Source organism: Hippopotamus amphibius, chromosome 4 (genome assembly GCF_030028045.1).
Source record: "Hippopotamus amphibius kiboko isolate mHipAmp2 chromosome 4, mHipAmp2.hap2, whole genome shotgun sequence".
Lineage (NCBI taxonomy): Eukaryota > Metazoa > Chordata > Mammalia > Artiodactyla > Hippopotamidae > Hippopotamus > Hippopotamus amphibius.
The window spans coordinates 153,866,987-153,881,497 of record NC_080189.1 but is presented as its reverse complement, the minus strand read 5'-3'; the positions used below and the strand labels follow the sequence as shown (position 1 = coordinate 153,881,497).

Sequence of the window (14,511 nt, the reverse complement as noted above, 5' to 3'; positions counted from 1 at the left end):
GGGGGAGTTAGTGTTTAATGGGTATGGAGTTTCTGCTTGGGGTGATGAAAACTTTTGGAAACGGTGATGGGGGCACAACTCCGTGAATGTACTTAATGCCACTGCATCGTACACTTCAAAAACAGCTCAAATGGTATATTTTATGCATATTTGACCACCAAAAAAAAAAAAAGATAAAAAGAATGGAAGGGACAGAGGGTGGATGGTAAGGACTGTGTGTGCTTCTCAGAAGGAAACTGACGGGACTCCTCAGAAGTGAGACTCATTCCTTCTCCCCAGACGCAAAGCTAACCAGGAGCTCTAGGCAGACCCAATCCCAACAACAGGAAGGGGAACGTGAAGTGTCTCAGCGTCTATGTTGAAGGAGGGACAAATGGATACTAAAATGAAAGGCAGGCAAGGCCCTACAAACAGACGGAGGCAGAAGAATGCAGGCGGACAGGAGCAACCCCACAAGGTCCTTCCCAGGCTTCCTGAGACGAGCTCTTGACTTACCTCTGCTAACTTCAGTGTCACCCATTCTTTGATCTTTGCAGCTTTTTCTTGAACGATTTTTGCTTCCTCAGCTCTCATCTGCTTCTGCAAGATGGACAGGGCCTTTAGTTAGTCATGGCAGTCACCATTTTAGTGAATAATTGGAGGTGGGAGGCTCTGAGAAGAAATATTAAGGGACTGGATGGAGGTGGGCTGATAGGAAAAAATACAGTCATTGACGAATTTTTGAAAAATATTCTTACAGTGGGAAAGGGCTTCCTAAGCGTAATACAAATCCCAAATAGCTATGAAGGAAAAAGCTAATAAATCTACATCAACTCTATAAATTACTACATGACCAAAGAAAAACATGTCCTTAAATGAAAGGAAAAGACCAAATGGGAGATGATTTGCAACACAAAAGACTTACATACAGAGGAGATAATTTGAAATGAACAAACCAAAAAATATATGCAAAGGATATAAATAGGAAATCAGCAGATAAAGGGAAAGAAACCCATGGAAGCCTGTGCAATCTTAATTATAACTTTAAGAATGCAGATAAAAATGACACATCGTTTTCCTCTACTGGATGAACACAATTTAAAACTTTGATATAAACCCAAATTGGCAAGGGTGCTGGAAAACAGCAGAGCCTTTTTGGGGAAAAACCTGATAATATCTGTCAACATTTAAATGTCCATACCATTGATCTCACAAACCCACTGCTTAGGAACCGTTAATTGCATTACTATCTGATAAGGCAACAAAACCAAAAAAGTCAAAACTGGAAATAACTTAAGCATCCACAAATAAGGGCTTGCCTAAATAAACAAAATGAAAAAGGAATGCTGTGCTCTGATACACAGGAAATGGTCACAATGAATAGTGGTCAGTGGTGAGGAGTGGAAATGAAGGATGAGGAAGGAGGAAAAATGTTGCCATTTTATACTCTTCTGGTCTTTTTGTATTTTTTGCTATAAGCATGTATTACCTTTACAGTTAAAAAACGAAAAGGCAAATTAGCACATGAGTGCAATTCCCTCAAAATAATCAAGAGTATACTACATGGTCCCTCAGTATCTACCAGGGATTGGTTGCAGGAAGCCCCGCAGATACCAAGATCCAAGGATGCTCGAGACCATTATATTTATAAAAGGGTGGACTACAGTCGGCCTTCCCTGTTGGTGGGGTCAGCATCTGCAGATGCAGAGGGTTGACTGTACTCTGCCCTTTCATATAAGGGACTCGAGCATCCATGGATCCTGGTACTAATCCCCTGCGGATACTGGGGGACCACTGTAAAATGATTGAAAAGAGAGGTCTGCATCTAAAGAATAGCAACCTAGGAGGGAACAAAATACAAGCTTTGGGGATTTGACTCTATCTCCGAGGCTTATTTGCTGAGGGACACTGGGCAGGCCACAGCACCCTCTGGTGATGTCATCTCTAGAGTGGGTGATGATACATCTCCCTTCTGGACCATCCTGAGGATGAAGGGACAGAAAGTGCACAGCACAGTGCCTGAGGCACAGGTCATCACCAAGTTCTAGAATGAGTACTAGTTCCCTGATCTGAAAAAGCATGGAGACAACTGGTGTATTTCAGTCATTTAGAGACCAGCAATAATGACTTTGGTTACACTTCTAGGGAAAAGCTGCCTCGAAATTATAAGATGATGGACGTAAGCTCCAAACAAGGGAGTCTGGGGAAATGAGACGGGAATATGAAAATGTCTGACTCGGTATTTCAGAGCTGGAGAACCGGTAAGGTTCTCTAGGGGTTTACAGACTGTACACAGGCCAATCCAGCCTTCCACCTGGTCCCTCCCCGAACAGCCCTGCCCATTCATTTCTGTATTGTCTAGGGCTGCTTCCAGGCTATAGCAGCAGAGTCGGGTGGTTGCAGTAGAGACCATGTGGCCTGTAAAGCCAAAAATATTTACTACCTGGCCCTTTACAGAAACACTTTGCTGACCCCTGACCTAGTCTGATACCCTAATCTTTATGTGGCTGCGGAAACTGAGGCCTAGAGGGTGAAATGACTTGCCTCTGTCAGTTTGTGGCATGGCTGGGACTAAAACCAGATCTACTGACTTGTAGAACAGCATTCTTTCTACTCTGATCTGGACCTACTACTATTGTAAAATGATTTTTTTTCCTGACCTAAGCTTTAGCAGGAATCATTTTGCCCACCAATTCCCAGATGCTGCCACTTCTAACTATGAACCACTCAAAAGAGAAGGTAGGTATCTAAAATCAATGGGAAATTGGTTAAGATTCCATGTGTTAAAGCTCTATTTTCCCGGACAATGTGGTGCCCCACAGGAAATGTTCAGTGACTGCTGATGAATGACTATGCACGTGCCCATGACAGTGGGAAGGCACTGGCAGGATCTGCCGGCACCTCCATGGAGGGTACACGTGTGGAAAGCTGCAAGTTGTCTGCCCACGCTGTGAGGTTCTTTGTTGGAAACAAAGGACCTCTGGCACCAGGGAAAAGCTGGGTATGTAAGACCAATGGCAGAAGGAAGGGACAGAATTAGGATGAAGTTACTGAGATCACGAAGGGGAAGCTGGGTATAGAGGACTGGTAGGGGGTGTTCCAGATGTCCTCTCCAGGGCAAAGGTGCTGATGGTGGCTGGGATACTGGACAGTGGCCTCTCCTGGGCTCCCATGAGCTTTTCAGAGGAGGCAGCAACTCTGGTCTCTGCCTACCGAGGTTCACTGAGAAACTTTGGCCAATCAGCTGACCAAGGCTGACGGTCCAGCTCCGTGCTGCTCTGATACTACGTGCCCCACAGGTTGGCAGGGCACAAGGCCAGGTCTCTTACCAAACACCGACCTCGTGTCTGATGCTGTACCCAGATTCCCTGAGTTCATTTTGCCAACAGCCCTGCGACATACCACAACCCCTATTTTACAGATGTATGAAGTGAGAATCAGCGACTTAAGCAATTTGCTCACAGATGCTAAAGGTGGGACTCAACCTAGGTGAGTCACCTCCAAGGTCCCTTTCCCACCATATCCCCTGCCTGGCTCTTCGCGCACCTTCCAATAATTACATCTCCACGAGACAGAACAGTCTCATGAGGGAGTGAGCCCCCACCAGCGGAGGTCCAAGCAGAGCGGCTCTGCTCAAGGAGCCATGGGCAGCTGGTGCAGGTGCTGCCGGGGGCACTGGTGCTTACCTGCTTCTCCAGCTGTGCCTCCAGCTGGCGGATGAGCTCATCTTTGCCCTGCGTGGCTTTCAGCAACTCTTGGTACTTCCGGTGCAGGCTGCCTGCTGAGTCCACATTCTTTAGGTTGGACAATTTCACCTTCTCTTCCATCACACCCACCTGAAAAAGTACCAATCATCTCATAGGACTGGGGTACAGTGTGTGAAACGGCCACCCACATAGGATGGGATGGGACGCTTCCTGATGCCCCAACCTGTGACGCCCAGGCACAACCCATACCCAGGGCGACTGGGGCCAATTAATTCAATGACCATTTATGAAGCCTCATCTGGGCAGAAGAAGGCATTGGTGAGGAAGGAATAGCCGGGTGTAGGGCCACCTAACGCGGGGAGTCCCAGCAGAGAAAATCTGGGCAGGACAAACAGCCCTGGAGAGGAGATGCTCCAGCCTCACTGTGGCAGAGACACCTGCTGCTCACTGAATGTCCATGAACTTCCCAATACTTCCCAGCCCTCTTGTAGTTTGATGGCCATGGAATTCACTGCAGCCAATGGGCCTGAGTGGAATGACTCGTCATTTCTGGGCTGAAGTATTTAAGAGCTGGCGCACACGCACCCAGCTCTCTTTCCCTGCTGTGGCAACCAAGAAGGCTGCGTGTTCTAGCGGGTCCAGCTGGAAGATGGGGAGCTCCATTAGCATGGATCCCCGAATCACTGTGTGAAGGAGAATCCCAGGCTAACCCTCAGTGGAGAGGTACCATGAGTGAGAACGACATGGGATAAACTGCGGACATGTCAGACTTTATGGGTTACCTCAGCATAATCTAGCCTATTTGGACTAAGCCACTCACCTGCTCACCTCACGGACCCTTACCCAAAGATTCCTTCATGCCCATAGAAAGCCCCAGGCACCTTCATTTGTTCAGAAGGTCTAACACATGACTGCTGGTTTTCCTTGTCAATGTAAGAAGCTTAGCAGTGTGTCCACGTGTGTCCATGGGGAGGGTCAGGAAAGGCCCACGGTCATTTCCCCTGCACACTCCTGCCATCCCCTCCCCTGGTTACCTGGGTCTCTGCATTCTCTGCTCTCTGCTCTGCCTCCAGCAGCCTCTGCTCCAGCTCCTGCATCTGCTCAACCAGAGAGGAAGGGGAGATATAGGTGCAGTGTCCCTACTACGCACGTAGCATCAAGACAACGCTCGTGTATTTTGCAGACTGCAGCACACAGGCTGCGCTTAAACTGTCCGTCTCGAGTGGCTCAAGGATGTCAGGGTAAAGATTTCCATGGCAGCCCTCGGCTCCCTCATCCTGAATGTCTGGGTCAGTGAAGAGCCGAGAGCTGCTGTCCTCTCCGCTAAGTGAGGAAAAGCCTAGGTCTTTCTCCCTGTGTAGGGCACCCGGGGAGGGGCGGCAGCACCACCGTCCTTCTTCCTGAGGCATGCTCGCCCTCATTCTTGCCTTCAGGCTCCTCTCCCAGACCTCCCTCCTCGCAGCCCTGGGCTGCAGGCAGTGCCCCGTCTCTGCCATGTGCCTGGCACGGAACATGCTGCCATGTGAGCCCCCATGATGTCGGATGTTCCTTCCTACCCCGGAATGGCTCACTGGCTGGGGTCACATACTGTCTCCCCTTCTCTCAAGGATGCTGCTGACTGCCAATGGCATTCACAGGTATCACCTTATTTGATTTCTTTAATGTTAAGCACATTTAAAAAAAAGAATCTATCTTGCTACCAGTGTGGAATCTTATGCCAACTGGCCCAAGCAAAGGGACCAATGTTCTCACACCCGGAGGTCCATCAGGGACCAGATCTAAGCTGAAGCGTAAGGAGCCGCTCACGAGCCCATGGCCCACATGGCATCTCTGTAGCTTCACGAGCTCACAGCCTGTCGAGCGGAGTGTGGGCTGGATTTCAGCTGCCACCCTCCCCCTTGTCAGGGCTCAGAGGGCACTCCAAAAACCACACACCATCACACAAAGGCCCTGTGGAAGCACAGCAGTCATACATTCCATTCTCCTACCAAATGCCATGGGCCACGGCCTAGTCGAGGCAACTGTTTCCTTCCCCACCCTGCCTTGCCCCAGGGCAATAGATATGCAGGAAAAATACACTAGAGCCATAATCTCGCAGTCTTATCTTCTGTGAGGCTGGACAGGCTTGCTTGCCAAGCTCTAGTCTGGCCCTCGCCCACCTTATCTCTGCAGATTTGGCCTTTTCTCTGGCTACTCAACCTTCTCCATTTGGCCTGGACCCTGGCTTGATATTTACCAGTGAACTGAGCAACTAATTCCTTCTCTCTTTCCCAATCTCTCATCTGCTCAGCTGAAATTCTGCTTTCCCTCCTTGATTAAAGGATGGAAGAGAAGGAGCCCCCCAGTCTGGTGCTGGACAGTGAAAGGAGGGCTACCCAGCAACAGTTCCTGTTTGAGAACCTGGGGAAACTCTTCACAGGGCTGCCTTCCCTCATCTGTTTCCTCCTCCTTGGGGTTGGGGAGAGACAGATGTTTTCAGAAACATTCCCTTTGAAAGGACCCAGGATCTTAAATAAAACTCAAGATTCACAACCCGTGGGACAAAGGTGCCCCCTGGGCTCCCAATGGACAGGACCATCTTTGACAGGCATTCCTGTGCTCAGGACAAGGATGTCTGCATCTCTTCTTCCCTTCCTCTCCTGGGTTTAATAAATCATGATGGAACCTCCTGACTCAAGCCGGAGAGAGTGGGTTGGTTCTGGCCAGACTCAGGCATCACAGCCAGATGGTCTTCCAAAATCAAACAGTCCTTGGACCTTTGTGGCTACAGGGGAGGTAACAGCGTAGAATAAACCAGTATTATGGTTATAGGGGTGGCTGCCTAGCACAAAAAAAATTCTACTTGGTGGGGGGCGGGGGGTGGTTGACACACAGTGGTGGCCCCCTGGTGACCAGGTTAGCACTATATAACCAGTCCCCCTCCGGCACCAAACCCGACTCTCTCTCCCCCTAGGAGAGAATCAGGGTCTCTCTCCCCAGGAATCTGAAATGTGGGATTAAGAGGCCAGAGACGAGAGGCAGGGGGCTGTGCCAGAGGACGTGCATGAACGCTATAAAGTCATGATTATTAGGTAGGTCCCTCCATCCTGGGAGCTGTACCAGGCTCCTCCTAATAAATCCCCTATTTGCTTAAGTGGCCAGGGTTGAATTTCTGCCCACGTCAGAAACACCTCTAACTAATATGATTACTGGGAGTACTTAATTTTTTTTTTAAGAACTTTTATTGAGATACAGTTAACATACAATAAACTGCATATATTTAGAGTGTACAACTTGGTATCCCAATCTCCAAATTCATTCCCCCCTCAACCCTCCCTGCTTTCCCCACTTGGTGTCCATATGTTTGTTCTCTACACCTGGGTCTCTATTTCTGCCTTGCAAACTGGTTGATTTGTACCGGTTTGTGTTTTTCTAGATTCTGCATATATGTGTTAATATGCAGTATTTGTTTTTCTCTTTCTGACTCACTTCACTCTGTATGACAGTCTCTAGGTCCAGCCATGTCTCTACAAATGTCCCAGTTTCATTGCTTTTTACAACTGAGGAATATTCCATTGTATATATGTACTACATCTTTTTTATCCATTCATCTGTTGATGGACATCTAGGTTGCTTCCATGTCCTGGCTGTGGTAAATAGTGCTGCAATGAACACTGGAGTGCATGTGTCTTTTTGAATTATGGTGTTCTCTGGGTATATGCCTAGCAGTGGGATTGCTGGGTCATATGGGTCTATTTTTAGTTTTGCAAGGAACCTCCACACGGTTCTTCATAGTGGCTGTATCAATTTACATTCCCACCAACAGTGCAGGGGGGTTCCCTTTTGGGAGCACTTAATTTTTAAGAATATAATGAAATTTTGCATGGGAAGCCTTTGGATTCTTGACAAGTTTCCTAGGTTAACAGTCATTTAGATCTGACACCTGCTCTGTAGTTCAGAAGACATATGATTTCCATAGGAAATGATTGTTCATATTTGTGACTTTACAGATGGAGAAACCAAGGTAGAGGGAAGAAGAGAATGTATTTGAATCCTACCTCCCACCTGGACGTTTCCATTTGGGTCAAGAGTGGTCAATAACACCGGTCAGAGCCAGAAATCACTCTGTTATTAACCACACGGTGATCATTTTCCCCCACAAGATTTTAATACCAGACATTCTTTAAGGTATGCCATCACCAAGGCCCCTCAGAGCCTAGGGTCTCCTCTCAGCCTCGGCCCGACGGCCAGCTGGTCCTCCCGCCTGCTGACCCTCGAGCCATTCCTATCTCCTGGGCAAGGACACCTGAGACTCAAAGTGTTCTCTTTGCTCGAAAACGAATTTCTGAACGTCGAAACCATTTGGAACATCTGGAAGTTTTTTAAAAGAGAAGCGTGTAATGACCATCTATGTATCCATTACCAACAATTACCAACGTGCTGCCATCCTTGTTTGAAGAGAATGTCTTTCACACCATGTTTCCCTCCGTTTTTATGAAAACACATTTTCTTCATTGCCACTGGAGCAGCCCCAGGTGTGTCTCCGCCGGAATGTCATTTTTGGAGTTTTCAAACTCTTCTTTTAACCCCAGCGTCAACACTTCTCACGATGCCAGATGGTTCCTTACTCTCACTTAAAGGGCCACACCTGGAGCTCTGAAAAGCTGAGCTACGGGTGGGCCCCCCTCATTCGGGTTCCGTTTCTCCTTTCGGACGGTTCCCTAGGACCGTGTCCTCAGCTATCCTTTTGGTCTGTGGGTCCGGGTGACATGCCAGCCAAGGTGGTGTCAGGTTTGGGCGGCTGACTTTTAGGCGGGATCCACTTTCACCAGCTGTGACTTACACAAGAGCCTCGTAAGCCGCCCTAGAACGGGCTGCAGAGACCTGATGAAATGCACTTGGCACCAACCTGGTATTTAATCCCCATGTTCACAGCTCCTCGTTACACTCAGTGACGCTGTGAAATACTGGCCCCGAGGCAGTGTACACCCTCCTGCGCTCCCAGCACAGACCTGCGTGCTGAGCGGTGGTCCAAGCCCAGAGCTGCACAGGGCTGGGTCTCAGCTATTCCTCTGAAAAGGGTTCAACATTCTTATCACTGCTTTGCACCCACTGGGGAGAACAGTACAGGTAAGCGCTAAGGCTCTAGGGCCCGACTGGCTCCACCACAGTATGACTCCTTAACCTCTCTTTGCCTCAGCTTCCTCACCAGTAAATAAAGAGTAATGAGTGCCCACCTCCTAGGGTTGTTGTGACGATCACAAGTGATGCCTCACGTCAAGCTCACGTGCTCACAGCTTGGCACTTACTGAATAGTTTGCAGCTATAAGCCACTTGTTGGATTTTCCTATACAAAGATGGCACTTAGGACCAGAGAGACTGGTTTGCCTGGGACAGTCCAGTAGTGCCCTGTCATCCAGAATAATTAGTAATAGAGCCTTCCTTTCTCTCTCCAAAGTGTCCCAGTTTAGACGATAAACTACCCGGCCGTCGTACTTATGATCCATCTACAGGAAGTATGGCTTTAAGTCAGAGGTTGCCAGCTATTAGCCTACAGAGCATCACGTGAGACCTACAGTGTTGTGGGCATTTAGCCGACACAGATATAACTAAATGAGGCCACTCTATGTGTCCAGCACTGGTTAAAGCACTCATTTAATCTTCATCCCAATCCTAGGAGGCAGGTCCTATTACTATCCCTGTTATACAGATAAGGAAACTGACGCAGAGGGATTAGGTAACTCGCCTAAGGTCACACAGCTAGGAGGCAGAGGCAGGATTCAAACTCAGGAGGACTGACTCCGGAGTCTATTATACTCTTAGCCACCATGCCCCTCACACTCAAATCTCATGCCTGTAAAAACCCAGACTCCACATGCAATCCCCGACTTCCAGTTTCTCCTGCAATCTCGGGCGATCTGAACATGCTAGGATGACCTTTTCTTATGGCAACACCTGGCTTCCTCCTCGAGCTGTAGCACAGTGTCCTGAGTCCTCCCCGGAAGCCTCCTGCCTCACTCATCTAAGTTTAGTTACCAGCAAACCTTTGAGATCGCAACCCTCAGTTTTAGCTGTTAAATGGTTCTAACTCTGTTGTAATCAAAGGCAATGATTCTCAACTTTTTGATTTTTTAGTATCAGATCTTTTGTTCAATTGAAATCATGTGTTTATTCCCAAGACACACAACTGTGGGGCTGCCCCAGGGTCTGAGTGCAGAAGAGGCGGAAAAGAAAGGATTCTGAGTCTTGTCTGTGGGTCCACTGCTCCCCGCCAGCCCAGAACCCCCTCTGAGGCTCAAAGGGCTCAAGGCGACCACTAGAAACACAGGTGAATGGGGCCCAGGGACATGGCCAGGGCAGGAGTTTGTGGCAGTAGATCTCACATCTTCGGGGGCACAAGGATCGAGATTCCTGGGCCTTGCCCACAGAGGTTTTTATTTAGCAGGTCTGAGACATGAACCCAGGAAAGTGCTTGAAAAGAAAATCCCAGGTGATCCAGATGCAGGTGGTCCACAGACCACATCCTGAAAAACACTAGACTGGCCACCAAATGCAGAGCAAAGCTAACTGACTCCTTTGGAGATGCGAGCATCCCAGAGCTGAGCCCCCATCAGCACAGGACTCTTCTCAAATGGCTTTATAGGAGTCAGAGCTCTAGAAAGGCTATGGTTCCTAAGAAATACAATACGGGCCTTATTAAAAGTGGGAGTTAGGAGAATAAAACAATTTCTCCACATACACACACACACTCACACACACACGTACACACACAGAGTGAATAAAAGTTCTAGAAGGCATCTGCTCCCAAAGCAAATCGGATCTGTCAGCAAGGAGATCTGCTAAGGCCAATTCTGCGATGACTTTATGCAGATTTTATTTCCAACTAGTCCTGACAGCCCTAGTATTCTCCTTTTATAGCACCCAGCCTTTTCACAAATTCTGAGGTATTTAAGGATGTTTTTCTGGGCCTTGCGATGTTTTTCTCAGCACGTTGTGAAGCTGGTGCCTAAACGGAATCCCTGCCTCTGTATAATGCACGGTCAGAGCGGGGAGCAGCAGCAGTCATTGTGCCTTTGTTTAAAGGACTGAACTGAAACATTTATACACTGAAAAAAAAAAAAAGCTCTGAAGTACAAATTTTTGGTATATAAATATAAAACTGAGTTACTGTATTTCAAAACCTGGGTTGGAGAAACTAGTACGGATGGCAGAAAAAGAGGACGTGCACACAGTCCCACTGGAACAGGCCTCCGGAAGAGGCGCCCTCAGTGAAAATATTCAAGCTCAAAAATAAGGGATGTTTTCAGAATATCAGTTCATGAGATTTAGCAAGAATGGCAGTGGTTATCCTAAAAAGATCAAAGATGAGTAACAGCTATGGACTCAGAACTCCATTATTCTTGGTGATGGAAGTAAAATGACGTTCAGTTCCAACTCTATGCCAGATGCTGCACAGGAATTCCTGGATACCTGCTCAATTTGTGAACTTCTAAAAAAAATAAATTCTTTTCTAACAAAATGTATTGTCTCTTTACGAAAACAGATTGCTGTTTTCTAAAAGTAACCTAGAAAACCAAAGGTTTAAAAAAAAAATGAGGGATGTTTTATTATGTAATGTCTTCTTTTTAATAAATCCACCCAAATCTCTTCTGGAAGCAGAGAAGGAGTAAATAAATAAAAAATTTTAACTTGTTTTAGTCCTAATATTGATGCCACGTACTCATTACGATAATCCCTACAAAGCTCTTTTGCGGATAGATAGTATACGCCCACTTTTCTGATGGCAAAACTGAGGCACAAGTTTAGCAAGCATGAGCAAAGTCCAAGGGCCTTTTTAATATCCAGCTCTTAGAACAGCATGAAGTTATAGGTTGATCTGACCACCTCTGGGACTTCTTCAGCACAACCAAGAAGAGTGTAGAGAAATGGCTCCCAGGAGCAGGACAAGATGTGACCTCCAAGATATGAGCCAACCCCTCGTCTCCTGTGATGGATGGAAAGTGATTGACAGCTCACCTGGCTTCAGAATGGGCGGCCCTGGCAAGGGCACAGCAGACCATGAGGGGTGTCCCAGCAGAAACAAGATCTAGAACTGCCTCCTTCCTCACCCTTCCTCCCCTCTCTCACCTTCTTAGGTGAGAGATTATCTGGCAGCCTTGACATTTTTTTCTTTTAAAAAATTTTTGCTTTTTAGCACAGACGATTCCATGTCTTGAACGGTAATTCTGCAAGAGGGCGTCAGGTACGAGCAGGCTGCATGGTGGGGAAGGAGGAGGGCTTCCTCCCAAGCCTTAGCAGCCAGTGGGCGGTATCTGATCTCAGGCAGGGCCGGTCCCCTGGGAAACACACAGGCTTGGCTTGCCCCGCACGACCGCCTGCAGCGAGTGAGTGGCCATCAGTTATTCAGGCAATGCAATCTCCGCGGGTGGGTGGGCTGTGCGCAACAGTGGAGTGTGGGGGCAGGTGAGTGAGGGGGCTGGCCGGAGGGACCAGCTGACCTGGCTCACCTGGGTGCAGGTGGGCACTGTTGATGACTAACAAGTAAGCTCTGGGAGCAGCAACAGAGACGGGGACCGGGGCCCGGCCCTGGCAAGAGCTCTCCTGAGAAACCTGAGTCATCTCTTCCTGTGACCTGAAACTTTCCTTGATGGACTGAGGAAAACCTGTAATGAACTGTTGAACCTGGCCTTTGGTTTGGGGATGACGGCAGGTGACAGGCACAGCCCCGACATTGAGCAACATGGTGTTTATGACCTTAAGGTTTCCTGCCAAGAGGCCTGGTGTCAGGCTAAGGTCCTAGCCCTCTTCCCTACGTAAGTCTCCCAGCCCATGATTCCTGGTCAAGATTTCTTTCTCTCCCCTCTCCACTCCCACACTCCCAGGCTCTTCTGCCCTGTGTCTATACGCTTCTCCTTTCTTCACCGAAGTCCCACACTGAGCCCTCAACATTTTTATGGGATGGCGTTCTGGTTACTTTGATGATGATCAAAGACAGTCCGGAAGAGAAGAAGGGGTCAATACTATAGAAGTTCAACCGACCCAGACCCAAGGGGCTGTGGAAAAAGAAGGTGTTTATAATGTGTTTAAGGCCCCTGGGGAATTAAATAAGGAGGAAGGCATTTAAAAACAGTTTTCTATCATGAAATATTTTAGGTCAACAGAAACATGCAGAGAATAACTTTTTAAAAACATGTATCCACCATTCATCTTGGTCAAATCTTCATTTTTGTCATATCTGCTTCCGATGTTTCTAAGAAATGGACCACAACAGACAGCTGAAGCCTCCAGTGTACCTGTCTCCAATGTTACCCCTCTTCTTCCAAGTGTATTTACCCTGTACTTGCTGTGCTTACATTTTTACTTCACTTGTATACACCCCTGAACAACAGAGGGCAGAGGGTACTGTTGTGTGTAGGTTTTAAAACTTTATATAACCTGTATTGTTATATATATATATATATCCTTCTGATCTTTTTTGTTCAATGTTGGTTCCTGAGATTTATTGATCTTACAGATATAGCTTTACTTAACTCATTTTTTTAAAGAGCCTGTATTTTTTTTTTATAAATTTATTTATCTATTTATTGGCTGCATTGGGTCTTCTATGCTGCACACAGGCTTTCTCTAGTTGCGGAGAGCAGGGGCTACTCTTCATTGTGGTGCATGGGCTCCTCATTGTGGTGGCTTCTCCTGTTGTGGAGCACGAGCTCTAGGCACATGGGCTTCAGTAGTTGCAGCATGTGAGCTCAGTAGTTGTGGCACACGGGCTTAGTTGCTCCGAGGCATGTGGGATCTTCCCCAACCAGGGATTGAACCCGTGTCCCCTGCACTGGCAGGCAGATTCTTAACCACTGCGCCACCTAGGAAGTCCCTACTTGACTCATTTTTAACTGCAATGTAGTATTCCATTGTACAGGTACACTCAACATGGTTATCCATTCCTCGTTGATAGACACTTAGATTTTTCATGCATCATTGCTGCAATAGACATTCTTGTACAGGTCTATTTACGACCAATATATTTGGGTTCTTTCTTTTTTTTTCTTCTTTTTATTTATTTTTTAAGGCTTATTATTTATTTATTTATTTATTTATTTTTGGCTGCATTGAGTCTTCGTTACTGCGCATGGGCTTTCTCTAGTTGTTGCAAGTGGGGGCCACTCTTCCTTGTGGTGCACAGGCTTCTCATTGCAGAGGCTTCTCTTGCTGCAGAGTACAGGCTCCAGGCGCTCAGGCTTCAGTAGTTGTGGCTCATGGGCTTAGTTGCTCCACAGCATGTGGGATCTTCCCAGACCAGGGCTTGAACCCGTGTCCCCTGCATTGGCAAACGGATTCTTAAGCACTGTGCCACCAGGGAAGTCCCTCTTCCTTTTTTTTTTTTTTATTGAAGTATAGTTGGTTTACAATGTGTGTTTGGATTTATTTCCACCATTGCATTTTGTGCTATTTACTACTTTTTTTCTATACTCCTTTTTTTCTTCCTGACCTGGATTTAATAGACTTTATTCCATTTCCAGTAGCTGCTCTCCTGCTTTGAAAGTTATATGCTCCATTTCTATTTATTATTTCTATTATTCTAGACTTAAAATCTAGACTTAAAGACTGCCATTTGTTCCCCACATTCCGTTCTCCCCTTCTCTTTCATACAAGTAGAACATCTGACTTTTAACAGAGCACATGATTACTCAGAAAAAAGACTACACTTTCCAATCTTTCCTGCAGCCGGGCATAACCATGTGGATAAGTGGCCAGTGGGATGTGAGTAGAAGGCATGAAGGCAACCCTTGGGTCACGTTCTCAAAGAGAAGGAGTTGGAATGTGGACATGAGGGTGAACCACCTTCAAA

The 14,511-nt window shown here is 47.1% G+C and overlaps 1 protein-coding gene across 1 annotated transcript in view; it reads right to left on the bottom strand.

The window, feature by feature from the left end:
* PLEKHH1 (pleckstrin homology, MyTH4 and FERM domain containing H1) overlaps positions 1-14,511 on the bottom strand; it is a 51,064-nt gene that overhangs the window by 24,573 nt on the left and 11,980 nt on the right. Inside the window, exons 3-5 of the mRNA XM_057733297.1 lie at positions 4,721-4,783; positions 3,666-3,815; positions 496-579 (exon numbers count right to left, since the gene is read on the bottom strand). Of these exons, the coding sequence (XP_057589280.1) occupies positions 496-579; positions 3,666-3,815; positions 4,721-4,783 (297 nt within the window). The remainder of the gene's footprint in view (positions 1-495; positions 580-3,665; positions 3,816-4,720; positions 4,784-14,511) is intronic.